The sequence below is a fragment of the Nannospalax galili genome, unplaced genomic scaffold (genome assembly GCF_000622305.1).
Source record: "Nannospalax galili isolate Female #2095 unplaced genomic scaffold, S.galili_v1.0 scaffold335, whole genome shotgun sequence".
Taxonomy (NCBI): Eukaryota; Metazoa; Chordata; class Mammalia; order Rodentia; family Spalacidae; genus Nannospalax; species Nannospalax galili.
Window position 1 is genome coordinate 3,222,014 of NW_008337842.1, and position 26,907 is coordinate 3,248,920.

At 43.5% G+C, this 26,907-nt stretch overlaps 1 protein-coding gene across 2 annotated transcripts; it reads left to right on the plus strand.

Moving 5' to 3' along the window:
• The first annotated feature begins 1,352 nt into the window (after positions 1 to 1,352).
• Positions 1,353 to 25,474, plus strand: Pou2af1 (POU class 2 homeobox associating factor 1). Of its 2 annotated transcripts, none has more exons than XM_029563383.1 (5): positions 1,353 to 1,464; positions 21,306 to 21,430; positions 22,019 to 22,061; positions 22,146 to 22,411; positions 25,160 to 25,474. In XM_029563383.1, the coding sequence occupies exons 1-5, from the start codon at positions 1,449 to 1,451 to the stop codon at positions 25,472 to 25,474; spliced, it is 765 nt and encodes a 254-aa protein (XP_029419243.1). In that variant the 5' UTR covers positions 1,353 to 1,448. The 2 variants fall into 2 exon arrangements, with proteins under 2 accessions (XP_029419243.1, XP_029419242.1); XM_029563382.1 differs by lacking the exon at positions 1,353 to 1,464 and adding an exon at positions 8,891 to 8,924.
• Positions 25,475 to 26,907: the final 1,433 nt, after the last annotated feature.

Here is a 26,907-nt window from a genome sequence, read left to right on the forward strand (position 1 = left end):
GTGCTTCAAGAGCTGAGAAAAGAGGGGCTGCTCATTTCTAGGCCAAGAGCATTGGTGAGTCACATTTTTTCACCCCAAATGATACTCTTTGAGCTGGATATTCAGATGGTGAAAAGGAGGAGAGAAATCCAGGAGAGGTCACAGCAGGTCACAGCCAGAATGTAGCTAGAAGGGAAGGCAGGTGCTCAAGTGTGCCTTGGCTCTGTGGCTAAAGGGAGGAGACTTTTTCTGGTAGTACTAGGGACTGAACCCAGGCCCAGACATATACCAGACAAGTGCTCTACCACTGAGCTACATACAGTGTCATTAAGGTTAAGGCTTTTAAACTGGAGAAAGGCAGGATCAGATCCAGGATGTGTGAGATCACTCTGATGCACCTTGGAAGGCGAATCAACAAGGTCCTAGACCTGCCCTAGGGGTGGCAGTCATGTGATCTTGACCCCAAAGTAACTGGATCACTGGAACTGAGCATGTAGGCTTCAGATACCCAGTGGCAGAATGTAGCCTCACATCACACACACTGCAGATGGTGAACCCATGACTAGTCCTTTGGGAAACTTCCTGTTAATCATGTTTGGGCCCTAGGAGAGATTCCCCATTCCTATTAAACCCACAAGTCACCTTGAGAAATCAGCTCCAGCTTCATTTAAGGAGCTGGGTGTCTCCTTCTTTCTTTCTGGTGTGAATTGGCCCCTTTCCCTATGGGCATGTTAGCCATCTGAAGCAGTACACCCCCAACCCCTATATTTAAGCAGTATTAAGTCTTGCCTTTTTGGTGTGGACTAGAGCAAGGAAAGGGGCCGTTGAATTTCAAAGTGGAATAAACAGAAAAGCAACACTAAAAGAATGAGAGGTTGTTTAGTGAGGCTTGAAGGGAGGACAGGTGTTTCCTCTCATGTTGAGAATAGTGACCCCTGGGAATTGCATTTCCCGTTGAGCGGCGCCCATGGTAGGTAGAGTCCTGTAAATGGCACTGCATAGAATTGTGTATGAGCACCAGAGAAAACCCAGCATTTTCCAAAGTGTCTTTCGGGCTCCTCAGGGTGCAAGGCGCTCTAAACCTTGATACCACACTCCCACTCTTCACAGACACCCTCACACTCATATCAGCACAACACTGTGTGTGTGCAAATGGCCGTGGCCTTCAGTGTGTGGTGGGTAGTCCCAGGTGGCTGACTCTGTGTGTGCAGCACTCTTCGGCCAGTGGGGGCTTTGGTGTGCACACAGTGGGGAGACAGGCAGTGTCGCTGAAGAAAAAGCACACCCGAGCCCGAGGTGGGAGGATGTGATGACGTGGCCCCACTCAGCGGGAACTCAGGCCTTTAAAAAGCTGAGGAAACTGCCTCAGAGTAAGCGGTGGTTCCACTGGAGGAAAGCACACCCTGTCTCACATTAAAGAAGCCAAACTGTCTGCTTCAAAGAGAAAAGGCAACATCCTGTCACAGGCCATGCTCTGGCAAAAATGTAAGTGGTTTGGTTGTGGCTGTCAGAACCGAGTAAGCAGAAGCAGGGCCGGGAATGGGGCTCTGGAGGTGGTGATGGGAACACAGGGTTTGGGCTGAGCGCCTAGGGAGCACAGAGGACTGAGGTGGGCGAGATGGAGCATGATGGAGAAACCAGCCTGTCAGGGTGATGCTGATTTTCCAAGCTGGAGGGGAACGGAACTAGTAGTGTCCCAAGGCGGGGACAGCTCATTGCATCTCCTTGTGTGCATGAATCACTGTGGTGAAGAAAGGGCAGCTTATGATTCACGAGACAGAAGCCACATGTGATAAGGGGTTGGGGCAGGTCTTCACACCAGGGGCTTTATTTTTATAGGCACCCGCTCTTCATTTTGTTGTTTACCTCTGTGGGCCCATTTCTAACCGAGTTATTTAGCTTCCTGCCCAAGGTGGTTTGTTCTTATGGATCGTTGGGATAAGGTGGATTGCTGGTTGTCTGTCTTTACTGCTTCTCTCTTGCCTCTTGTCCTTCTTTATCCCATTCTGTGTCGTTTGTGTGCCCCACTGCAAAGAGCAGGCAGGTTTATCTTTGATTTTGATTTTTATCCCTGGAGTTGAGTGGAACAACTGTGAACTGTATTTTCCCTTCTGTGGATTGAAAAGAAACTCATGTTATTAATAATGGAAACCATAAAGAAGTGATCTACAATATTCCTTTTATGAGGTAAATGCAGTCAATACCATGGTCTCACAAAAGTTAAACCTTATTAAGGCTCAGTTCTGTACTTCCTCAAGCAAGAAATATTATCAAAAAATTTCCCTATCTTCCTTTGTGAGGTGACTAAGTCTTTAGACTGCCTTTAAATTGGTTTAGGTATACCTTACTTCAAGCAAACCTAATATACAGAATTCGGATTAACAAGAAAAGAAATTAATGTGGGAGGGACTTATATAAAAATGTATTTGAAAATATCACTTCATTGATTAAAATGTTACATAATTACATTAACACCAATTCATTTTTTTTCTTTATTGCATAAATTCTCTGGAGTTAAACTTGTTAACCTGTGATTCAGAGGCATAATTTAAACTCTTCTCAGATTATAAGGTCCCATTTTTGATATTAGGGAGATGTAAATTTTTCCTTTTTCCTTTTTGAGACAGGGTCTCCCTGTAGCCCCAGCTGGCCTGGAACTCACAGAAATCTACCTGCCTTTGCCTTCTGAGTGCCGGGATCAAAGGCATGCGCCACCATGCCCTGCAAATTTTTTAATAAAAAGAAATGTCTTTTAATTTATATTTGAGAGTTATACCTATCTTTTAAGATAATTAGGAATATTCTAGTTTGGATAGCCTGCAGCTCCTATCAGGTATCTAGAGCAATACCTCATCTTTCTGGAAGCAGACTGGCAGCCAAACCATTGGAAACACTATGTGGGTGTGGGCAGGTGGGCCTTAATGCCTTTTGGAAGCTTCTAAGCTCCTGTATGCCTTCTTGCTTTGAGTGGAATCATCATTTGGGATTTGTGTGAGCCCCTGTTTTCAATTCTTAGGCTTTGTCTATTTTAAATGGGAGTAGAGCCTCTAGATAGGCTGAGTAGACCTCAGTGGATGGACTTGCACTCAGAATGTCTGGGGACTTGTCACATTGGGCTTTAATAAGGATGACAGAGTATATGGGTTCCAGTGGGGGCTGTGGGAGCTTGCTGGTAGGGATGGGGTATGAAGATGGTTAAGATTCTTTGAGATATTCTGTATAAAATACACAAAAATTCAATAAAAACAAATAAATAATTCCACTCTGTAGAGCTGCCCTTAGTAAGCTATAAAGATACCAAAATGATGCATTGGCTGCAGCAGCATCTGAGGTACGGGCTGCTTCCCTGCAGGCATGAGCTGCAACCCTCCTTTTGTTATACACACATTTTTCTTCTCTAATGCTTCTGAAGAGATGAGCATGTTATTATTATTTTTTAAAGAGTTGTTGGAGGGCTTGCTCTCTGCTCATACTCCAGGGGCCAGGCAGGTATAGGAGAACTCCACTAGAACAGTAACCTAACTGAAATGAGTGTTTCTGTGTATTCAGATGAACACAAGCTAAAATTCTCTTAGATTGTCCTTTGGAGGCTTGAAATAAATGAAGAAAGGTCTCATGTACCAGATCTATCCCTTTATCCTCAACCCAAGTATATGGTACTCAGGTCCCTTGAGTGACTAAGCCCTGTGGGAAAAACCAGTAAAAACAAGGCAGTGCTGTCAGCCCACTTAGAATCACAGGCTGGAGGGCAGGGCTTGAAATCAGATACCAGGAGTGCTGAAAAGGCACTTTCTTTTTTCAGAAAACACCCTCCAGGCATGAGCTAAAATGACTGTACCCAAAGTGCTGGAAAGGGTTAAGAAAATAATCAGGTTGTAAATGGTGCCTCCCCCTGTCTGTCCTATGACTGCTGTTGGTGGACTAATGGTGAACGCGGGTTTTGATTAAGATCATAAAATAGCATGGCAAAGCTGAGACGTGCTGGCACTGAGAAGTGAAAGTTTTCAGGTCCCCACCATGGATGTGAGGTCTGCTTGATTGGTCTGTTGGATAGAGAAGTTGCTTCCCTAGCAGATCCTCTCCATAAATTCCCTGTCTCATGTAAATAGGAAATAACATCCACCCAACTAGGACAGTGCCGTAGAAACATCACAAATGAGACAGTGCTAGATTTGACAGCTGGCTCTGCAGCTGGGGGGTTATCTCACCTCCTCCCTTGAATGGTGTGGATTCCAATGCCTGCCTTACAAAGTCATTGTGAAAACTAAGTGGCAAATGTAATTGTTACTGGGCAATATTCTCTGTACATAGTATGGACAACAGACTGAATTTTATGTTAGCATTTGCTTGGTTATAATGTATTGTATTTTATTTGTAAGCAGTTTCCATAAAGTTTGATCCTCCTCTGCTAAATGAAAAAAAATTAGGCTAGCATACAAAGTGATGGGTTTTAGCACAGAGTCTTCATATGTATGTGTCATTATACTTGGTCCCTTCTCCCCTCCCACATGCCCCTCCTCTCCTCAGCTATAAAATCACATCGTGCTATTATGGCAGGTACCAGCTTTGTTTCACAGAGACTGAATTCAGCAAGGTACCCACTTGCTAAATTGGAATCACTAACTTCTAAAACAGTAATTTGATTAGCACATTTTCCAATGGAGTTGATTCTTATTATAGCACTTGTTTGCACAACGTGTTTTTTAGCTCAAAGTCACGTTTTAAAATCTTAGCAAAGTTTTAAGAATCTGAAGATTATCTTACCTAGGTGTAAATTTTTATTAAAAGGTCACACTTAGCAAAAAGAAAGCAGAGATTATAGGTAAAGTGAAATTCGAGTCTCTGATAAGCAGCAACATGGTCAGTTGAAACACGGTCAGTTAATGTCTTCCTTCCTGTAAATGCCCTATAAACCCATCAGGCTATGCCTAATTTCCTCCTGTGTAAAGAGTTCCAGTCCAAATATTCTTGGGTGATAGGAACTGGCAACATTTTTCTGAAGGTCTACCAACATGGACCTGGAAATATGGCCCATTGCCTGTTTTTGTAAATAAAGCTTTATTGGAACACAGCTATTTTAGTGATTTGCAGGGCTGCTTTGCTACAGCAGCGGAGTTGAGTAGCTCTGACAGAGACTGTATGGCACTTGAAACCTGAAATAATCACTACTTGGCTCTTTATCGAAGAAGTGTGTTCACCTCTGAACTTAGATGCCTGGTTGGTCCTTGAGGCATTCATTTCCCCAGGCAAATCAGTAACTTGGACTTGCATAGTTTCAGCATCAATGGTAGATAAAACTTGCAGCCAATTCATTCAGTAATTTGTTCAGTGCCCAAAATTGATTTGATTAAAAATTTTCATTAAAAGTGATGGGACAGTGTACAATAAGCTCAGTACCACTTGTTAGACAGAGCATGAATTAGAAGTTTGCATTTTATCTTTGCTCCTTGTATTAGGGAAAGTTCTACGTGATAGTGAAAATCAGGCTTAACTTATTTTCTTTGAATTGCATGTTAGTTTCATATCCACGGACTTGGCCATGGTATGTCTTTACTATAGTACCAAAGGGGGCACCTTAGGAGCAGAAACTAATTATCAAATTACTATGGCACCTAATAATTAATTCATCATTACTTTGTCAGACAACTTTAACACAACAGAGAGGTTTAACAAACAGATAAATTGGGGATTCAAAATTCTCATTAATAGCAAAATCTGCTTTTAGAATTTAACCTAAGATTCCACTAACTAGGAAACATTTTTTTTTTAGTTAAATGGTAATATACTTGTGACTTTTGGAACCTTAAAAATCTCATGTATAAATTCAGATACATTTGTAAATAAGAAGTAATTTAAAATCTGTGAACAACCTCTAACATTTCTATTCTGTATAGCCTTGCTTAATGAGCCTTATAAAGGCCTTTACTTCTCACTAAGTTTACCCACTGAATCAGTGGTTCTTGCCCTAAGGACAAGTAAACTCTACTTGTGACTTTTGGAACCTTAAAAATCTCATGTATAAATTCAGATACATTTGTAAATAAGAAGTAATTTAAAATCTGTGAACAACCTCTAACATTTCTATTCTGTATAGCCTTGCTTAATGAGCCTTATAAAGGCCTTTACTTCTCACTAAGTTTACCCACTGAATCAGTGGTTCTTGCCCTAAGGACAAGTAAACTCCAGAGGAGAGATGTGAATTTGCAGGTACCTTCTGCAGGTGGAATGGAGCTAGAGCAGTGAGGATATACATCTTCCAGGCTATTGAATGACCTTTTCCTGGGGAGATGTGAACAAATGTCTGTCTGTTAAGCCCAGAAAGGGTTTCAATGGTGGACCAAAGTATAGTTTGGTGAGTCAATGAGTTTATTTGGTTTATTTACAGGAACATGGGTGACCCCCAGACAGCTTCACCACCAAAAAGTCCCACCCTAGCATGGGTAATGACCTCGTTAAATCTAACAGATGGAGTCCCCCCTTTAGTTAATCTTCTACTTCCTATAAACAGAGTCTAGTACCTCCCAAGCCTAATTCTAGCTGGAGAAGAATTATAAACAGTTGCTAGGAATGGGTAGGATACAGGAGGGAGGGAGTAGCTGGAATATTAGGTGAGGGTATAATGACATTTCTCTACTCTCTGCTTCTATGACAGAATATCAACAGACCCAGTCTTGTGAAGGGCTCATAGGTAGCCACAGCTGCTCTAAATAAGATGGAAACAGCCATGTAATACCCAGAAGGCAGGACTCCACAATGTAAGAACACCAGGTTTAACTAGTAAAAGAGCAAGTGATTTTCATGGTGGATATTTTCCTTAAGAAAGATGCCAAATCTGTCCTCTCTATTCTCAAAAGTTATCAACTCAAAATTTTTGGAAACTGTCTTTGAGTTCAAATCAGAAAATCTATTCTTTTGTAAGGCACAAGAAAGGATCAAAGTTGTTTTCACTTGTTCAAAGATGCCTGGATTCATTAAGAAGTCCTATAAACGTTTCTTTTAACTTTCCCATTATGAAGTATATCAGGTTTTGTTTCCCTCCTCTGACTTTTTCCCACAGTAGTTTTCCCATTAAATGAAGATGTCCCCTAATTTCTCATTCTGAGCGAACCATACCAAAGTTGACTGCTTATGATTGTTAATATAACATCTCCCTTTATGACATATTTAGTATTGTTCTAGTTTTCTCATTGCCTACGAATCACTGTTTGATAAGACTGGGCATATATTGGATGGAGGCATCTTCTCTAAAGCCCTCTTGCCTTGGCTGTGTGGACTGTGGACAGGGTCATTATTCTTGCATTCAGGAGGCATGGACTATATGTTCTAATCTACAGATAAATAGGTATGGGGTTTTTCAGTCAGTCACTACTGCAGAACTAGTCTTTTCCTAGCTAAGGTCAAGAATACTGAACTCTGGCTCTAATTGCTGAATTTTCCTATGCCCTTATAAAAATTAAGACATATTCTAAATCAAGGGTCCTTAATTTTATAGAAGGGAGTCTTGTGTCTGTTTAGGGTAGTCCTTTTCAACCCTGGCTACATGTTGGGATGCTCTGGGGAAACTTAAGGACTATTGGCACCTGGGTCCCAACCTGTAGCTTCTGCTTAATTTGCCCCAAGAATTGGAATTTTTCAAATGCTTTCCTGGGTGATTCTAATGTGCCTGTTGAGAACTGTTACTAGAGATTGAAATCAGTGGCTTCTAATGTCCATTTGATCTTTGCACTACTATGAGCACAAAGTGCTTAGTACTCCTAATAGTGTTAGATGGCAGCTATGGGGTGTTTGGCACTTATTTGGTGCCACATAGTATACCAAGTGCTGTGTTGGATCAATTTGGGTTACATTTGGTTGTTAATATAGAGATATGACATGATAAAGATTTAAGTAAGACTGTGGGATGTACTCTCTAGCACATAAAAGAAGTTCATAGCAGGATGCCCAGGACTCCATGGGGTCTCTACAGTGCCAGCCATATCCCAGGCTCCTCCCTTTCTAGTCTAGTTCACAGCTGTAACTATAACTTGAGCTCCCACATTTATGATGTTCATCGCATCTTGAAAGAAAAGGACAAGGGGACAGTAAAAACATAAAATTGACCCTTTTCCTAACATACTGTATCTTCTGACATCCCACGGCTACTCCCATCTACAAGGGAGAAGAGCATTAGTTGTTTAGATGGAAACATTGTCAATTGTTGAAAAGGAAGGGTCAAGCAGGTGTTGTATTATTATTTCACTTAATCCTCATAATAATGCCACAACATGGTTCTCTTGTAAGGTCTTTTTCATCAATGAGGAAGCTGAAGCATAAAGATCGAATTAGTAATTCACTCCTGAGATAAATATCATCCAAGGCAGATCCCAAATACTTGCTAAGCTGTCCTCCCTCCTGGCAAGGAGCTGTGCTCCCTCCTGAAGCTTAGGAGATACTCTTGGTGGAAAGCCCAGGCCTCTCATGTTAGATAAAACGCAACATTGATATGAGGTACAGAAGCCAAGAGAAGGCTGCTCAGACCTTCAGAATTCATCCGTGACGTATTTAACTTGTCTTACCTTACTAGTTGAAGAAAACAAGATCTTCACTTGGTGTTGTACTTCCTCCACTCACCTTTTACAGGCATCTTGGCTACAGTAGAAAAATCAAACAAGGCCTATATGTACCAAACGCAGTCCATCTGCTTGCCAGGGAGCCCTGATAATTGTCACAGTGGGACAGCTTGTGCTGGGAGCTGACTCCTCATCCTTGGTACTTTCTTCCTTTTAAATTTTCTAGACTTTGGAAGAATCAGGCTATGTCTCCTCTCCTCGCCTCCCCTTACCTCTCCTCTCCCCTCCCTTCCCCCCTCCTTTTCCCTCCCCTTCTTTCTCTCTCTCTTATTCTCTCTCTGCCTCTGTCTCTCTCTGTGTGTTTGTGTGTGAGCAGCATGTGGAGAGAAGGCTATGGTGAGTAGGGTTTTATTTGGAGTTAGAGATATTTCTGGTCTTTGCTTTTAGTCATTTAAAGATCTTCTTCTGGGTCAAGCAGATCTGAGTTTAAGTCCTAGATTTCTGCCTTCCTGGCTGTGATGCTGGTAAGTCCCTTCTTGCTCTGTGGCCATCTCTTTATGCGTACATCAAGGATGTGGTTCTTCTTTCATAGACTGTGGTAGGTGTTTACTCCCATACTTGACAGTAAATAAATACTCAGTAAATAGTTGTTACTATTATTATTTTCTCATTCTCCCTTACTCTATCTCTGAGGACAAAGAGTCACAGAGGCTAATTATAGATTACAATTTGCTTGACCTGTGGGCTCTACATATTTGTGAAGTGGTGGGGGTACATTTTCATGACCTCCTAATTCATAATAGAGATTAGGATCTGGGCTAATGCTAATTGTTAAGGTGATGGAGTTGAGACGACTTGGGCATGACTTCCCTATCACTCTTGTCAGGATGGATAGCAATGAGGCTTGTATTGACTGGAAAACTTATATTTGTTTTTTTAATTCACAAGTTTGGACTGACCGAGTTGTTTATAAACTAGTTGTAAGGAGAATGGTTCTTGAAATATGCAAGAAATAGCACTAATGATACCGAAAACTGAAACAGCAATGCGCTGCCCTCTTTTCTGAGTAATGGTTTCATTAGTACTACTTTCTGGGAAAAGCTGGCAGCCAAAGAATTATTCTCAGACCAGGTGGTGGTACCCGAAAGGATTCAGCCACACTTCAGAAAAGCTCAGCTACTTTTCAATTTCTTAAAAAGAACCAAACTTTAACTATAAAGGATGTCAATAAAGATAGCTAAGACTTTCCAGACTGAGGAACGTTGAGGAGATAGAAAAGAAAGATGCAGGAGTTGAAACAGAAGCAAGTTTTAATATTGAACAAAAGCTACAGGAAAGTATAGAAGGAAAATCAACCATCTTTCTACTACTCTATGCTTGCATGTACTCATACATGCATCCAATATGGTAATAGAAATTCTAGAGAAATCAAGCAATGAAATAAATTATCGGCAGCAAAGGGGAAGAGAGAACCATGCAAGATGTGGTGGTCATGAAGGACACATGAGAATAATCAGGCTTATTACTTAGATTCTTGGAAATATAGAGACATCTTAGCCTTGGAATAAAAATCCAAGGCTATCTAGACTGATGCACATGAATCATTGCCATAATTCTCTTTATTAAAATCAAATGTACTTTAAGAGCCAACATAAAAGTCAAAATGGGAGCTGGAGAGATGGCTCAGTGGTTAAGAACACAGGTTCTTGCAGAGGACCCAGATTCAGTTCCCAGCACCCACATGGTAGCTGACAACCATCTGTAACTCTAGTTCCTCTGACCCCCGAAGGCATTGCATGACACATGGGTGCACTTACATACATGCAGGTAATACACTCATATACATAAAGTAAAAAAATAAAAATAAAATTTTAAAAAGTCAAAATGAAGTAGTTCTGTAGGGGATCATCCTTGGATTGCTTGCTAACTTTGAGTCCCCTGCTTCCTTCTCTCTGTGGGTGCCTGCTGATACCATAACCATGTCCTAGGGCTCTTCAGGTCACAGTTGACCCCCTGACTTGGCCAATTCTTTGTTCCTTTGACTAATAGCCCAAGAGCCCTGATAGTCACGGGTTCTTGAGTGAGTCACTATGAAGTACGCTGCATTGGTCTTCATGAAGCTTTGTAGCTGTGAAGGTCATGCTTTCAGTCTTTGTGGGTTTCTTGTGAATAAGGAAATAGGCAAATTCCTAAAAAATTAATCTAGTGACATATTTCTCAGACTTTATATTCTAAAAACCACTTACTCCTCCGGTGTCCTGATAAGGGGGACTTACCTCCTGTATCATGAGGGCTGCTGGTTAGTAAACCTGAGAATTGCCCCCGAAGCTCATCTTGACTGGAAGTTATGTTCTTTTCATGAGGTGGTTACCAGGATTGCTTTCACATGTGGACTGACCCCTAGGCCACTCATGAGCACTGGAACTTGGACTGCTAAATATGACCCTTAAACACAAACAATTCCCGCTGCTTCTAAAGAATCTTTCCTGCAGAAAGTAGTCATTACTTGAGGGTCTCAGCAAAGGTTGACTTCTTTTGCAAGACTCTCCTTGATGTTGAAAATCCAAAACTAGATACTGCTCAAATCAAGGAACCAACAATTAGATAGCCATCTGCCTCTTCAAGATTCCTAACCACAGATTTTTTCCCTGTCCTGTATCAGACAAAATTGACAATTCTAGATTCAGGCCTTTATTCAATAAGGTAGGATATACTCCTGTCTTCTGCTCCATCCCTCTAGGTAGAGATACCTTCCTGCAGAATTTAGGTTGGCAATACACTCTTTTGCTTAATGTAAAACTGATGGCTCTGAATTCTCAGGTTAGGCCATTTCTTTTCCCTTTTGAGCCTGCTGCTTTCCATAAAGCTGAGGCCATGCCCAGTGTGTCAGCTAGAAACCTGCCTTACACTTAACAGGCAATACAACTCCCCCCCAACCCCGAATCTCCAGCATTCCATTCTAGAGTTGTGTCCCATGCTGTATACACAGCCACATTTCTCCTCCGTATGTGGTGTCTGTTCCTGGTTATCCAGTCCCACTAAAGGAATAACCGTAACCCAGCCTCAGCCATGTCTGTATCCCTGACCTTCTAGAGAGACTTCCAGATTCCTTTAGGACTAGTTGGTGATTGAGGTCAGGAAAAGGGCATACCATTGTATTTTGTCTCCCTCCTAATTGCTAGCTCTCAGAAATATTCAAGGTGGCCAGGCCTTTAATTCCAGCATTCAGGAGACAGAGGCCCACAGATCTCTGTGAGATGGAGGCCAGCCTGGTCTATGCAGTGAGTTCCAGGACAGCTGGGGTTACAGGAGACCCGTTAAAAATCCTTAACTCTGCCATAAGTCCAATTGTCTGGTAGCTTCCAAAGACAGAAGTCTGATCAGCTTGTAGAATTTTGTTTTGATGTCTCGTGTCCAGAATGATTGTCTTTAAGTGAGGTATTTGGCCAGTTCCTCTCCATCATTGGCTTCTCTGTATCCTGAATAAGTCTTGCCTTCTAGAAGCATGATGAAGGTGGGATGAGACAGGCCTAGCAGGTGGCAGGGGCCCTGGATAAGACATTGGGTATCAGTACATAGCAAGATGGAACAAGTACAGTAGCTGTTGGCTGAGACTAATGATGCACCAGCCATTACTGGGCACCTCTCATTCAGCAGGCATTTAATTGTGTCGGTCATCTACAATCTTCATGATAGCCCTTTGAGACAGATAGTATTGTTCTCATTTTACATGTGGAGAAAATGAGGCATAAACAATTAAGTAATTTGCCAAGGGCCACGCAGGTGATAAATAATGTAGCAAACTAGGTCTACCTGGTCCCAGTCTGTCCTGGTCTATAATTCAGTTCAAAGGATTTTCAGATTGCATTGGGTCCTTCTTCCCCTCCCAATTGAAACAGATCCAAGCCAGATGGAGGTAGATTATGACTTCACCAAGGGTTGTCCTATTCTGACTTAAAAGCCACTGCACATTTGAATCTCAGAAAGTGATACTTAAGGGCTGGGGTCAGTAAAATGCTTGCTGTGCAAGCATGAGGACCTGAGTTCAATCCTTAGAACTGATGTGTTTTGTGCTTGTAATCCTAGTGCTGAGGAGGCAGAGACAGGTAGATCCCTGGTCAGTCTCACTGAATCAGTGAGACTGAACTGATGTGTTTCGTGCTTGTAATCCTAGTGTTGAGGACGCAGAGGCAGGTGGATCCCTAATCAGTCTCACAGAGTCAGTGACTTCTAGCCCAGTAAGAGCTAGAGGAGGATGATACATGGGAAACAGCATCTGAGGTTGACCTCTGGCCTCCACACACATGTATACCTGCACACATACAAACATGCATTATGCATATACACACTCAAGAAAAAAATAGAAAATAAGGTAACACTTAACACGCAGTAAAGACTGAATCTAACTGATTTCCATCTCAGAATGAGTCTTTGCTGCTGCTTTTCTCATAGGCCAATCAGCTAGATTAGGGCAGGGCAATTGTTGAAACATCCTTAGGACATACCCAGGATCTGCCACTTGGAGTGTCTTGGATGAGACTTACACTCATGGTATGACCTGAGCTTCTGACCCTAGGCCATTCTCTGCACTTGAGAGAGACCTGTCATGCCTCTTGCCTCTCTTCTCTCTATATAGTCTCTAGAGACACAGCCCCCAGCTTGTTGCTCATTCAAGCCTTACTAAGTCAGGTGGAGGCGGAAGCCAGACACTTCAGTTCTGAAGCAGACGTAGCTCCATCACGGTTTGTAATTCTAGATTTGTTTGTGTAATTATTTCGTTAAAGTCTGCATACCCCACTAGAGTAGACTGAAAGTTCCCTGAAGGCAGGAACCTAGTCTGATCTGCTCAGTAAGTGTTTGCTTGATAAATGATCTTGATCCTGACCTAGTGACATGGTGTGTCTGAGATGGGAACCCTTTCTGCTCTGGTGACCCTAGTTTCTGTAAAAGGCAGAAAGATGCAGCTGTTTTCTCAGGTGGACCTATCTGCTGTCATTTCAGTAGAAAAACACCAAAAATAAAGTCTTGTGGGGAATTGTTTGAGTCTCTCAGTTCTTGTCATATCATGTGAGCAGACTGCTGGCAGGTTTCTTGTGGAGGGCTCTCTCAGCTGGGAAACACCATTTCTTGGGATAATTGACCATCAAGGGAGATATTATCAGAGTGGTCCAAGTGAAGACCAATTGGAGGAAGGAGGGTTAGGACTGGCCCAGGAACCTTTAGATGACTGATTGATATTCAGTACTACCCAGGGAAAATGGAATTTACAGAGGCAAGAGAGGAGGTAGATGGTGAGGCAAAAATTGGCTGTGTTTGGAGTCAGAGGTCCTGAGTGTGGTTGATGACACCATTTTACTGATGAGTGCAGTCCTTGGACAAGTCATTAAACATCTGTGTCATTTATCAATAAAAGAAGGGAGAGTAGAGTACCTCTCTTGCCTGTTTCAGAGATTGTAATGAGGCCTCCCATGAAATCATTTATATCAAAGGTTCTGTGAACCGCACTACAGAACATAATGAAAATGTGGATGGTAATTTCAGCATTTCTGTGAGTTAAACCTATGTGTGGGAAGCACATGGAACTGTGCTACCCATTCATTCAACATTAAATGGATCTACATAAAGAAGAGGCAGTTCCAACAGGTTTCTGGATCCTGCTGCTCTACAATGTATTTGGAGGAAGTATAGGCAGGTGGCATGGAAGGTGTGGACAGTGCCTGGGGAAAGGAAGCCTGGATAGTGGTACTTGTGGCAGAGAGAGTCAGGGAAACTCCACCATGCAGAAATCTCCAATGTGACCTTTGGCTGGCCTAGTCCAACGTCATGGGGTAGGATATCTATAATTCAAGGCCCCTATGTAGGAACACCCCAGACAGATGTTTGGTGAGTTTGGAATGGCTATGTATAAATGAGCTTTCTTTTTGTACATAATATAATATGAGAAGAATTCTTGTGGGATCACCCTGGGTGTTGGTTTCCTACTCTCTACAACTGCCTTAGACAGGAGCCACTCCCCTCTTAGATAACTTTGGATTTGACACTCTGGGGCTCTAGTCTGCAGTGATCCCCAATGTAGTGTCTGAGCTAGCCCTCGTTACTCATCACCAGGGCTGTTCTCTAGGGGTTCTCTTGCTGTGCTCAAATTTGGGGAATTTCTAAGTGACTGTAGGTCACCTTGAGCTTTTCCCAGTGGGCCTACCTGTGGTTGATGATTGAATGCTATAGGGCTAATAGGGAGGAAAAAGGTTTTGGGAGTGTGTTCCAGGAAGGGGAAAGGCCACATATTCTTTCTTTTCCTTCTCTGACATAGCCAGACTTGGCTGTCATCGTTGAGATTTCTTGGTAGAGACATCTCAGTTCATAGATCACAATGTCACCGTTTCCTCCTTGGCTCCACAATAGGCTGACAAGCAACATCACATTATAATTTAGGTGCAGTTCCATTTTCTTTCATATCTTCTGAAGAACTTTTATAAAGTTGTGTTCCCATCCTTGCCCTTCACTACTATTTCTTCTAGATTGTTAGACTATATGAGTGATGTGTTTACAGTTCCTGGCTTCAGAGTCCTCTGGTTCAAGCACTAGTGAATGAAAGCCCACATTTACATATATATATGGGATCTTTTTTGTTGGCTTATATTACAGAGGAAAGTATAATCTAGTGTAAATTGGGTGGGAAAGTCTTTCTATAGCTGTCAAGTCTAACCCTTGGCTGAAGACCAAAGTCTTTCTTCCTGTTTGGAAAAAAATCAGCCATTGTCCACAAGTGAAAAGAACAAATTTGAAGACTTTGACTCAGACCTTTGCCCTCTGAAGAACACCTGTGGTATCATTTCAGTTGAGGATGTGAACAAGCCTGTAGCCTACCTGAGCTCACATTTCGCAGAAGACCTTGGTTGTCTCAGGCCACGAACACAAACAAGATTCTTTACATTAAAGTGTCAGCAACTTTTCAGATTTTGTTTTCAGTTAGGAGCCAGGGCAATAACCCTAGGCTTGAAGTCCTATTGTTCAGTGATTTGTTTTTGCTTCTGATACAAGTAGAGTAATAGTTGTCTTTTTCCTTAATGAGTTTGATTTTCTTTTTGATAAAATTGAACATTAGCAATGAAAGATAATATTTTCAGTGGTTAGGGTGAGTCATGGTATTGTAAGTTATGTAGTTTTTATCTTTCAAAATGGCCCATGTTGCTGCAGCCTTGAGGCTGAACCAATTGTGAGTTGAAGAGTGAGCAAGACTGTCAAGACTGATTGGAAGGGCTCCTGTTCTCTGGTCCCCTGGTGAAATAAATGCATGCTTATCCTAGATCTCACACAGCCTTTGGAGCAGTGCTTTTATTTGCTGTCCAGTTTGCTGTCCAGTTTGCCTGGCTTGATGATCCATGGGAAATCTCAAGAGAGCAATGGTTGAAGCTGAGGGTCATCTCTCAGAAGTGCCTTGGAGGCTGTTCTAGGGAACACATGCCTGTCTGACATGGGCTCCTTTAAAGCCACATTGGAAGAAAAGTTACTGGTGATCAGTACATGATGATCTGCTCCTGAGTTGAGTGGCATCTGCACTATGGCATGAATGTGGTTTGCATGGGGTCATTAAATAAACAGGTGCTGACAGTTTTGCATACTTTCTCCATGAGATTTTATTGTGTCTTCATCAAGGAACCAGAGCGCTGTGTTTCCTCAGCTTGGCACAGAGTAAGCACAAATGCCAGTGTGTAGCCAGGCGACTGTAGGAGATTATCAGTTCATTTCAGTGTATCATGCTCTGCACCTTTGAGTAGATCAGCGGCTACAGGACTCTTATTTTTGTGATATGCAGCATGTCTGGCTGTGTGGGCATGAGGAACTGAAATGTCCTCTGTTGACTTTTTATACCTCCAGATTGTTCATTGCTCATTTTGGAAAACGGAAGCTCTCCCTGTGACCAAATTTACAGGTTTTGCTCTCAACTTGGTGTAACCTTTTTCTTCCTTAAACCTCATTGGTAACTTATGTCCCATAATAAGGAAGGGGATAATGGTTACCTTCTTCACTCCAAAATTGTTCAGGTAGACTGCTCTTTATCTATGATGGTTGCTCGAATGCCTACAGAAGCTTAAAGGGTCCTCCGACCCTTTAAAAATAGTGAGAAAGTTTCAGGCTTTGACAGTGTGCTACCCAAAGATGTAATTTAATTAGGGAGTTCTTAAATTTTCTGGTTAATGCTACTTTGGGAAATCAGGCTTTTCTTCTCTACTGATAAATTATTACTTAAATTACCTGTTTTCTTTTCTTTGGATTTAAAAATACTACCTTAAGAATTATTATTATTATTATTATTGAGATAGGGTCTCACTTTTGTAGCCCTCATTGGCCTTGAACTCACAGAAATCTGCCTGCCCCTGCCTCCCTACTGCTGGAACTAAAGGTGTGTGCCACTGTGCCTGGCACAAGAAGTTATTTTCATATTAAAATTTTTCTCAATTTCAGTTCAGTTGTTTGAAAGTTAACTTAGTTCAGAGATCTAGTCCTAGATGAGGTGATCATGACTTTGGACAATTTCTTCTTCCAGATTTCCTTGGTGGGTTCAATTCTGGTGACAGTTGAGATCACAGAGTTTGCTGTGGAATTAGAAAGGCCAATTGCTGCTTCCCATAGACTGGTGTGAAAAGTACCAACTGAAAGGTGTCAACTTGTAAATACCCTTGGCTGTTGGGCTCCCTTGGAATTGTATGGAGGTATTGAATTCTGATACCTCACCAGCCATCTGCAGAGACACTGTCAGGAGCATTTCCCTCTTGCTTGCTCAGGTAGAGCTGGTTATAGGATTCCTTGACAGCTGGCTGTGGATACAATGTCCCAGGGGTTACTGGGAGATATGTGGGACTTAGAAATTGTCTGTATATGCTCTGTTGTGCTGGGGAATATCTGTTGATATTGTGGGTTCCAAAGAAGTCTAGATCTTAAAGGGTGGTACTCTGTCCTTACAGCACCTCCCCATAAGCCCTCTTTGTTCATTGATTTTCAAAAACAACAGGAGACAGGAAACCCTCACTTGACAAGGTTCCAGAAGCACCCAGCTGGTTTGTTTCTAGCCAGGGTCATGGCGTGTTCATTTCCCAAGGAAGAGTGGGACCGGGAGGCCTCTGGGCCCTTCTGCAGAGGTATATATGCAAATCAGAGGCACAGAGCCATGTTCCTGTGTCTGAATTGGGCTGAGATGTGTGCATATGTGATTGAGCCTTTCTTGTTGCCAAACTGAACTAAGAAGGTGACCACCACACTTAGACCATCCCCCCTCTAACCTATGCCTCAAATTTTTCCCAAGGGTATGGTCTCAGGCTGGGCTTTGGCCCTAAGGAATAGCAGGAAGCTTAAGAGGAGACAATCAGGGCTGGGGAGATGGCTCAAACAGGGCTGGAGAGATGGCTCAATGGTTAAGAACACTAACTGTTCTTTCAGAAGACCCAGGTTCGAATCCCAGCACCCACATGGCAGTTAACAACTGTCTGTAACTCCAGTTCCAGGGGATCCAACAGTCTCTTCTGTCCTCCATGGGCATTGCACGACACAGGTGCACTTACCTAAAGGCAGGCAATACATGCATACACAAAAAATAACAAATAAAATATTAACAAAAAAAGAGACAATCTTAAGTGATGTGGTTGTGAAAAAAAATTGATGTGGTCATAGATGACCCTGAGAAGGAGGAGCAGAATGAAGGAGAGGCAGATACCCTGCTATCTCTCATGTCAGTACACACTGGGATCTGTGGGTAGCACTGGGCATCCTTCTATAGACAGGGGAGTAGCAAGCAGAGCTTGTGCAAGAGTGACACACTCAGATGGGAGGCTGGGGCTTGCAAACATGTCACTGAGAAATGGATGAAGGAATGAGAAGTTCCTTCACATGTATAAGCTCCTTGTGCTGGAGAGGGACACTCCTGCCATAGTAATGATCACGTTCACTCACATGTACTGACTGCCTCATGCCAAGCTCTGTTGTAAGCATATCACACGTAATTCTCAAGTTATTCTACAATGCACATACCACTGTGCACTTTATAGGTAAGAAAGTTGTAAGTGGATGATGAGTTGCAAGTTTCATTATGAAGGGCCTATTTATGATGCTTGTTACGCTAAGGCTGGTTAGGAAGGATCTCTCACCAAAGGAAAGTGGATGGAGGAAAGGAAAAGGAAATGATATGTATAATATGTGTTAAATGTACCATGTCCCAGGAGTACCCCGTGTATTATTTCAACCAGTCCTCACAACAATTGTATGAGAGAGGGCCTAAACCACTTTATAGATGAGGAAACTGAGATCTAGAGTCTTCAAATAACTATGAGACTTTTTCCCAATAAGTGGCAGCCCAGATTTGAATGCAGGTATTTTTGGATCTCAAGTCTATTGTCACTGCTGTCTAGAACAGAGATGAAGGTGGTCCCAAGGCACAGATTCCTGCTGGCTTCTCCTGATAGACACTCTTCTGTTAGTCCAAACTTCACATTTGTGATGCTCATTGGTAACTGTTTTATTCTTTCTTTTTCTACTATAGTGCCAAGACCCACATAGCAGGAGCCACATCCATCTGCATTCTTAGTGCTCAGGAACGCTAAGAATGGAAGGATGAGTGTGGGAGCACAGACCCCTTTTTATGATGGGGGAACCTAAAATGAAGATCATCTCTTACTCAAATACTATGGAGAGGTTCTAGTTAAATCAGGGGTGAACTATGTGCTCTAATCCTACTTACCTTCAGAATTATTTATTTATTTATATTTATTTTCTTCTGTGTGTCAGTGTTTTGCCTGCATGTATGTAAGCATACCCATGTGGACAATACCTATGGAAGCCAGAAGAGGGAATCAGAGCCCCCAAAACTAGAGTTATGGATGATCATTAGCCCCCATTATGGGTGCTAGAAACTGAACCCAGGTCCTCTGCAAGAGCAGCCAGTGCTCTTAATTGCTGAGCCATCTCTCCAATCCCTACTGGAAGGATTTTTATGCATACAGACTCCCAGGCTTATATAGATCCCCAAAATCAGATTCTATGGGAACAGGACCCTGGGTATCTGTATTTTGCATCAGTGTCTAGTTGATTATGCTTTGTGGTGAAGTGAGATACTGCAGTATATATGGGTCTAGCCTAGTCTGAGTTTTGGAGTCCTAGCTCACGCCATCATCTTGGGCTCATTTCCCTCCACCTGCTGGCTATGCCTAGCATTTTTGTCTGCTGGCCTTCAAGGCCAGGCCATGCTGGTGCTGAGAGCCTAAGAGCCCAGAGGGAGGTCTAGTGCAGAGTCAAGTACAAGAACTTATCGGCTGGGTATTTACTGAACAAAGTTCAACCAAGGCAGTCCTGCAGATCCGGGTTTGATAGATACCCAGGCTTCCGGGGCCTTTGATTCACAGCCTTGGTCCCTGGACCCTTATCAGTGCCTGATAATGGGTTCCCTATGTGAGTCCAGAAGGCCAGTGCTTCTTAATGTTGAATGACTTAGACCTTGGCTTTCCTTCCATGGGTCCAGCCACATGAACAGGCAGGTTGTCTCTGGTCTCCCAGGCAAGGAAGGGCCCTATGCGCTGGCTCAAAGTTTGGTCAGTGCTTTGGGTTCTTGGCTTTTATGACAAAAGGGAAAGGAAACCTTTTCACAGCAAAGTAGATACTCTGGCACTAGAACACATGTGTCATCACTGAGTATTTTTCCCATATACTGAAGGTCATGGAGGACTTGGAGCCACTAGTTTCCACCTAGTCACTCTAAAAGTCCAGGAGAGATAAGGGGAAGATAAACAGAAGTACATTTTAAAGAATCACTTAATTGTTTAATTAACAAACAATCACTGAATAAGCTTGTAGACATGCCATTTGAGAAGGTAGAAATAACGTTGACTATCCTGAGTTTATAAAGTTGGGGGCATTTGAAATTTACATCAATAAGGATAGCTAATTATGTAGCAGGCTGAAAATGCATTGAATTTTGGGGTAAAGGGTGTAGCTCAGTGGTAGAGCAGACTAGCCTAGCATGTCTGAGGCTCTGGGTTCTATCCTTAACATCAACAGAACAAAGCAAATGAAACAGGAAAATAAGCAAAACCCTGTTTGTTGAATGTTGACTTAGTGTCTGATTTTATATGATACATATTACTTTTCACTTAGTATCCCAGGAAACTCTGCCCAACATTCTTCTGATAAGAAACTGCAGATTGAGAGGCTCAGAGAAGTTTGAGAACTTCATAGGCTTCCACAGCTAGGTTGTGACAGAGGTAGGATCTGGGTCCTGTCACATTGGGCTCAGAATTCCTGGTCCAGTTGTCATCCTTCACTGCCACTGTAAGAATACTAATCAGATCAGGGTGTGCTGGAGAAGTGGATCAGGAATTCCATGATTTTCAGGGGTCAGAGAAGTGGCCCCAGAATCAAAGTTCTAGCTATCATAAACAGCAGTTTATGAAGAGAGGGAGATGAAACATGTCGGGATATGCTGAGAGGCAGAGCTAGGCCTTCCTGCGGGAGCCAGTTTACAAAGCGTGAAAGGCCGCATTGGGAAGCCCTGTCAATTCTAGAGAAAGGGGAAAGGCCTAAATGGTCTGAGTGTAGTAGAACCACAAAAGTTTAGGGGCAGGGAGAATGATGTACCCAGTAGAAATACAGAAAGCCTCACAGAGCTATCAGATTCTCTCTGTTCAAGCCCAACTTAGAGAGCAGACAGAGCCCCAAGGAAATGGGAACTTGATTTGGGGGGCATCCTAGAAGAGCTGTGGGTTCCAGTGACATTCCTCTTTATATCCATAGCTCCAGAGCAAGCTCCGGCCCCGCCACGGCCATACCAGGGTGTCCGAGTCAAGGAGCCGGTGAAGGAGTTGCTGAGAAGAAAGCGTGGCCACACCAGCAGTGGGGCAGCCGGCCCACCAACTGCGGTGAGGGGTTGCTGTGAACTGTGTGCATGCATGCATGTGTGTATGTTTGCATGCATGCTTGTACATATATATTCATGTGGTTGGGCTGGTGGAGGTAGCCAGAGTGATAAGGCAAGAGTGTACTTCCTTAATTCCTGGGACACCCATGTGACATAAAGGCAACAGGTTACATGGAGAGAAGGTGGACCCTGGCACACTATTCCTTGGAATGGGATAAGGGCTAGTAGGCTTCTTGCTTCTTTCCACTGGAAAAAAGTTGATATTTCTAGAAGACCATGGTATGAAGATATTGGAAAAAGTTATTGATAAGGTCTGAGGGAGTTAATGGCACACACCTTCATATAAGTTGGGAACTCCCTCTGGGAAGATAAATATACAGTTCCTTAAGTGCATAGTCTTCTTGCAAAACAGAAATACAAATCCCTCAAAAAATGCAGATGGTAATGGTTGGGGTGTGGAGTGGGTGTCTTGTTCTAGCAAGCAAGATTCTTCCCTGGGTTCGCTGACTCTGGGCCCCCTGGGAGTCCCTGCAGAGGGTGTGCTGGAGATGGATAGATACCCATTCTGGTCTTCTTGTCTCCCTTCTAGGTAGTGCTGCCCCACCAGCCCCTGGCGACCTACACCACAGTGGGTAAGAGCTCTCCTTGGCAGTCCTGATCTCCTAGGGCCGTCCTCCAGTGGCACCTGCAGTTCTGCAATTTTCTTTTCCCCATAGGTCCTTCCTGCCTTGACATGGAGGTCTCTGCTTCCACGGTGACAGAGGATGGGGCTTTGTGTGCTGGCTGGCTCTCCCAACCTGCCCCAGCCACCCTCCAGCCCTTGGCCCCATGGACACCCTACACCGAGTATGTGTCCCATGAAGCTGTCAGCTGCCCCTACTCAGCTGACATGTATGTGCAGCCCGTGTGCCCCAGCTACACGGTGGTGGGGCCCTCTTCAGTGCTGACCTATGCCTCCCCGCCACTCATCACAAATGTTGCGGTATGTCACACTAAAGCGTGCCTTGAACCTGCCCATGCTGACGGCACCTTCTTAGAAGACCCTGATTTTCCTTGTTATTGCTTTCCAGGGTTATTATGTCACCTAAGTCACTGCATTTTCCAGGGTGGCTTGCTCCTATTTCTATTGACCTAAAGTATCTTCCACAAAGGCATTGCATGCTGTCCTGTCATGCCCTTTACTAGTCTAGGTTGAGAAGGTCTCCTCTTCCCAAGTCTCCCCAGATGCCCTGGAAGCAACAGGTCTCAATGAGCGAAGCTTTTAGGGAATGGGGTACCAAGTGAGATTTGTGTAGGGTCTGGGGCCACAGCTAGCTTTTCCTGTCAGTTCAGATAACCTAGGATGTGATACTTCACTTAGTAATGGGAATTGCCATAGGACTTCTAGGCTGAGCAAAAGTTGATACAACTTATTAAGAAAATCACTTTGGAATCAGCCCCACCTGTAGGGTAATTTTTTTCAGTTCTCATTCTCATGTTTCATTCTAATGTTAGGCATGCAACACCCCCTCCTCCTTTACATGCTGTTTGGCTGGAATTAGTGACTTGACCTCTCTGAATCCAGTGTTATCATACATAAGATGGAAGATACTAACATGAGGGTTATTGTTGGGATCAGTTGAGTTGGTACATATGGAACTGTGACTAGCATATAGCATATATCACTCAATAAATCCTAGCTGTTATCCTCAAATCACAGCCTGACAGCAATATCAATAAAGGACTGCTTTCAAGTACCCAGTAGGCTAGGAAACCCTCTCACCCTCATCACCACTGAGGTGGAGGGAAGGAGTCAGAGTTTTATGGGATTGGTGCCTGTGTGATCAAAACAGTGAGAATCCCTTAATTGTTCTGGGGAAGAAAAGTCATAGAGTGCAGTGGTAGCCAGCTCGACATGTGGGAAATCTGGTTAGCAGGAGCTTCCTGAGTAGTCAGAGCTCACCCTTGGTGGTAATGCTTGCTTTGGTTCCTGGTCTCCTGTTTCCCTTTAGGGTTCAGTGCCATTCCAATGTAACCAATGCCTCCAGAACATCCTGGCTAACTATCCTGGCTAGTCCTGTAGAGGCCTTCTCTGCCAAACCACCTGGCTACTCAACAAACTGATTTTGAGGGGGTCTTGAGACAGCGAGTAGGAAGGAGTTAATTGAACACTTTCCCCAGGCAACTCATTTTCATAGCAGAAGGCCTTGGGTGGAGGACATAGTGGTTCCCAGCTATTTCATTACTGAGGGTTCTTTTTATTACTTATCCCCTTTCATCATCCCCACCTTCTGCTTTGAAAGGCTTTGTGTATCAAACAAACTGTATTTATTAAGAAATAATTTATTTGTTTTGCCATTTTGTAAATTAACTCATCAAAGCTGGCTTGAGCTACCAGCTCCACACTCCAGATCAGCAGAGATAAGACCTGCAATTCTATCCCTTGCCAAGGAATGCACAGTTGCAGTTGACCTTTATTGGTAGAGGAGTTAGAAAGGAAAGATTTCCATTTGGATTTTTTGAAATGAAAATAGTGAGGTTTTCCCAGGTTCTGGCTGGCTTCAGGAAGTCAAGTCAGGGACCATGGAAATCCCACTGAAGAAGTTGTGTGGACAGTAGAATATACACTGTACACTGTATGTCGGGGATCCCGAGCTCCATTGTCCCAAGCTACAAAGCCTCTCAAACTGTGGTCCCTGCCCCAGTCACATTGACATCCCCTGAGGTCTGATTCTACATGCAGAATCCCAGGCCCTACTCCAGCCTTCTTGGATCAGAATCTGTATTGTGGTAAATTCCCCAGGAGGCTAATGAAAGTTCTTCCCACAGTGACTTTTTAACAGCTTACTCTTTTTTAAAATTATTTTTTATTAACAGTTTACTCTTAAGACACAGCAGCAAGTAGAGAGATGAATAGGGACGGAAGGGGTGGGTTGGCCTGTCTTGTATAGAACTTCCGTGCAGAGAACTTCCTTTTCTATCTGCTTTCCTCTGCTGTGCATTAGTAAGAACACAGGTCCTGTCTCTCTGACTTGAGCCTTTTAAGAATAGTTGCTGTGTAAATGTGACATATGGTTTGTAGAGTGCTTGGGAGAATGGTTCCCTGTCATGGGGCATGGGTAAGAGATGGCATAGGCCACACAATAGCAGGAAGAGGCCACGTTTGCTGACATACAACATTCCCACGCCCCAGGAACTGCTGGGCCTCCCTGTTCCAGTCACCAACAAAAGGGTAAGAGATGATAGAGCTGTGCTGGCCCATGGGGACCTCAGGATGCTAGAGCTACTCTGTGGGTCCATGATCACCTTTCTGTTTGGGCTGGGCATCTTCAAGAATACAGCTCCTCATTTAACATGTATTTTCATAGATTTAAGATGCATGTATTTTCATGTTTTAAGATTTGTGCAACTGGGATACATTTTTAAAAATATTCAACAAAATCTGGAAAACCTTCTGTAATTTGCTCAGAGGAATAACTTCCTTACTGTCTGTATTCCATTTCATAGGTGAGAAAAGCGAGACTTCCAAGTTGGGAAGTAGGACATAGAGTCAGAGGTGACAAGTGAGGGACATGGTTGAAGCTTGGCAGGCTCTCCTTCAGGGAGGCTGAGCAGGAGGAGGGAGAGCCCCGTGAAATGAGATGTCAGGACATGCAGAGTGGAGAGGGAACCGGAGATCCCACTGGGGCAAGGACGGGCAAGTGGACATCCCAGGCTTGCTAACCATTGGTCCTGTGTTTTCCTATCACAGCCAAGAAGCACTGCTACACCTGCCGTGGGGCCCCAGCTGGAGTCTCCAGAGCACCAGGCACCCCTCACCTATTTCCCATGGCCTCAACCCCTTTCCACACTGCCTACTTCCAGCTTGCAGTACCAGCCTCCAGCCCCAGCCCTACCTGGGCCCCAGTTTGTCCAGCTCCCCATCTCTATCCCTGAGCCAGTCCTTCAGGACATGGATGACCCCAGAAGGGCCATCAGTACCTTGACCATTGACAAGCTGCTTCTGGAAGAAGAAGATAGCAACGCCTATGAGCTCAATCATGGCCTCTCGGTGGAGGGCTTTTAGGGCTGGTTTGTGCCTGAGAAATTGAGATTTAAAAAGAGCTTGAATGGAACCCAGATTCCTATATGTGTGAAGTACCCATTTCATAACTACTATTTCTACCCCAAACTAAATTGTACTCTTCCCTCCCTCCCCCTCCCTCCGCCTTCCCTCCCTCCCTCTCTCTCTCCCTCCTTTCACTTTCTCCCTTCTCTCCACCCTCTCTCATCTCTCTCCTCCTTTCTTTTCCCAGATTTCCCCTTTGGGAGAGGAAATTACAGAGTTACTAAGGACAATGTTTTTTGCAACATTATTTTTTCAGCAACATTTTTTATTGAATTGTTGTGAATGTCATACAATATACTTTGATCATATTTAGATCCCCTCCCCTATGTGCAGTCCCTTACCATGCCCCCCTCAATTTAATGCACTCCATTATATATAATATCCAACATATATAATATCATGTAAATACACTTAGACACATATAGCTCTACGCCGAAGCACACTTGAGGATACAAGCTTGGCTCAATAAGCCTTAAGAGCATTTTATGCTGAATGTTACCAAATCTGCAGCCCAGAGGCTCCCATAGCTGTCATAGCTCATTCCTTAGGAAAGTCCCTGTCTCTCTGATGACACCTGCTTCTCCTTAGCAGCAGCAATATGGTGACTGCCCTAAGGCCACTCACACTCCCTGCTAGTCTGAGACACATGGAGTGCCTATAGGGAGACCAGTGCTGCCAGCACCTCCCAGCTGAGTTGGCCACAGGCAGCTGTGAGTCCTTGATTTGTCACTTCCCACAGTTGCTTTTTGTTTTGGGTTCTCAGTCTCGGCCAGATTTATAGTCCAAGCAGCTGTTTCAGGGCTGGGGCTCCACTTGGTACTGGGTTGGGGGTAGGGTGGGACAGGAATAGTCAGTGATGGGAGACAGAGCCAAGGAGCAAGGCACATGCCTGAGTGTCTGTAATTGGAGAGACAGTGAGTGGGGAATGAGAGGCTGAGGAATGATTTAGCTCCAACTACAACCAATTTTGGGAAAATGTCACTTTAAGAGGTCGTTTTGCAGCAATTCTTGAAGATACTTGCAAGGGAAAGTGGGTTGTGATAAACAGGATGAATGATGTACCTGTCCATTTGTGTCTCTCTGCAGGTACTGAACCATGACCTGATCATTTAAGTAGTTTTTGTCAGGGTATTTTGTCATAGCAAAAAGAAAAAAAACAAACAAACAAAAATGAAAACCAGAGATGCCCGCTGAAGCCTAACAGTGAGGAATGGCCCTGCTTATGTGGGCTGTTTTTCTTCTCATGAGTCACCCATGAGGCACTATGAAGTAGAGCCAAGGGCTCTTTTGTCTGATCACCATCCTTATCCAGGGTTCTAGAGCCGTAGACAACAGGCCCATTAGTTTTCATTTAAAATTTTATTTTCTGCTGGCAAAGCATTGGATTTTCA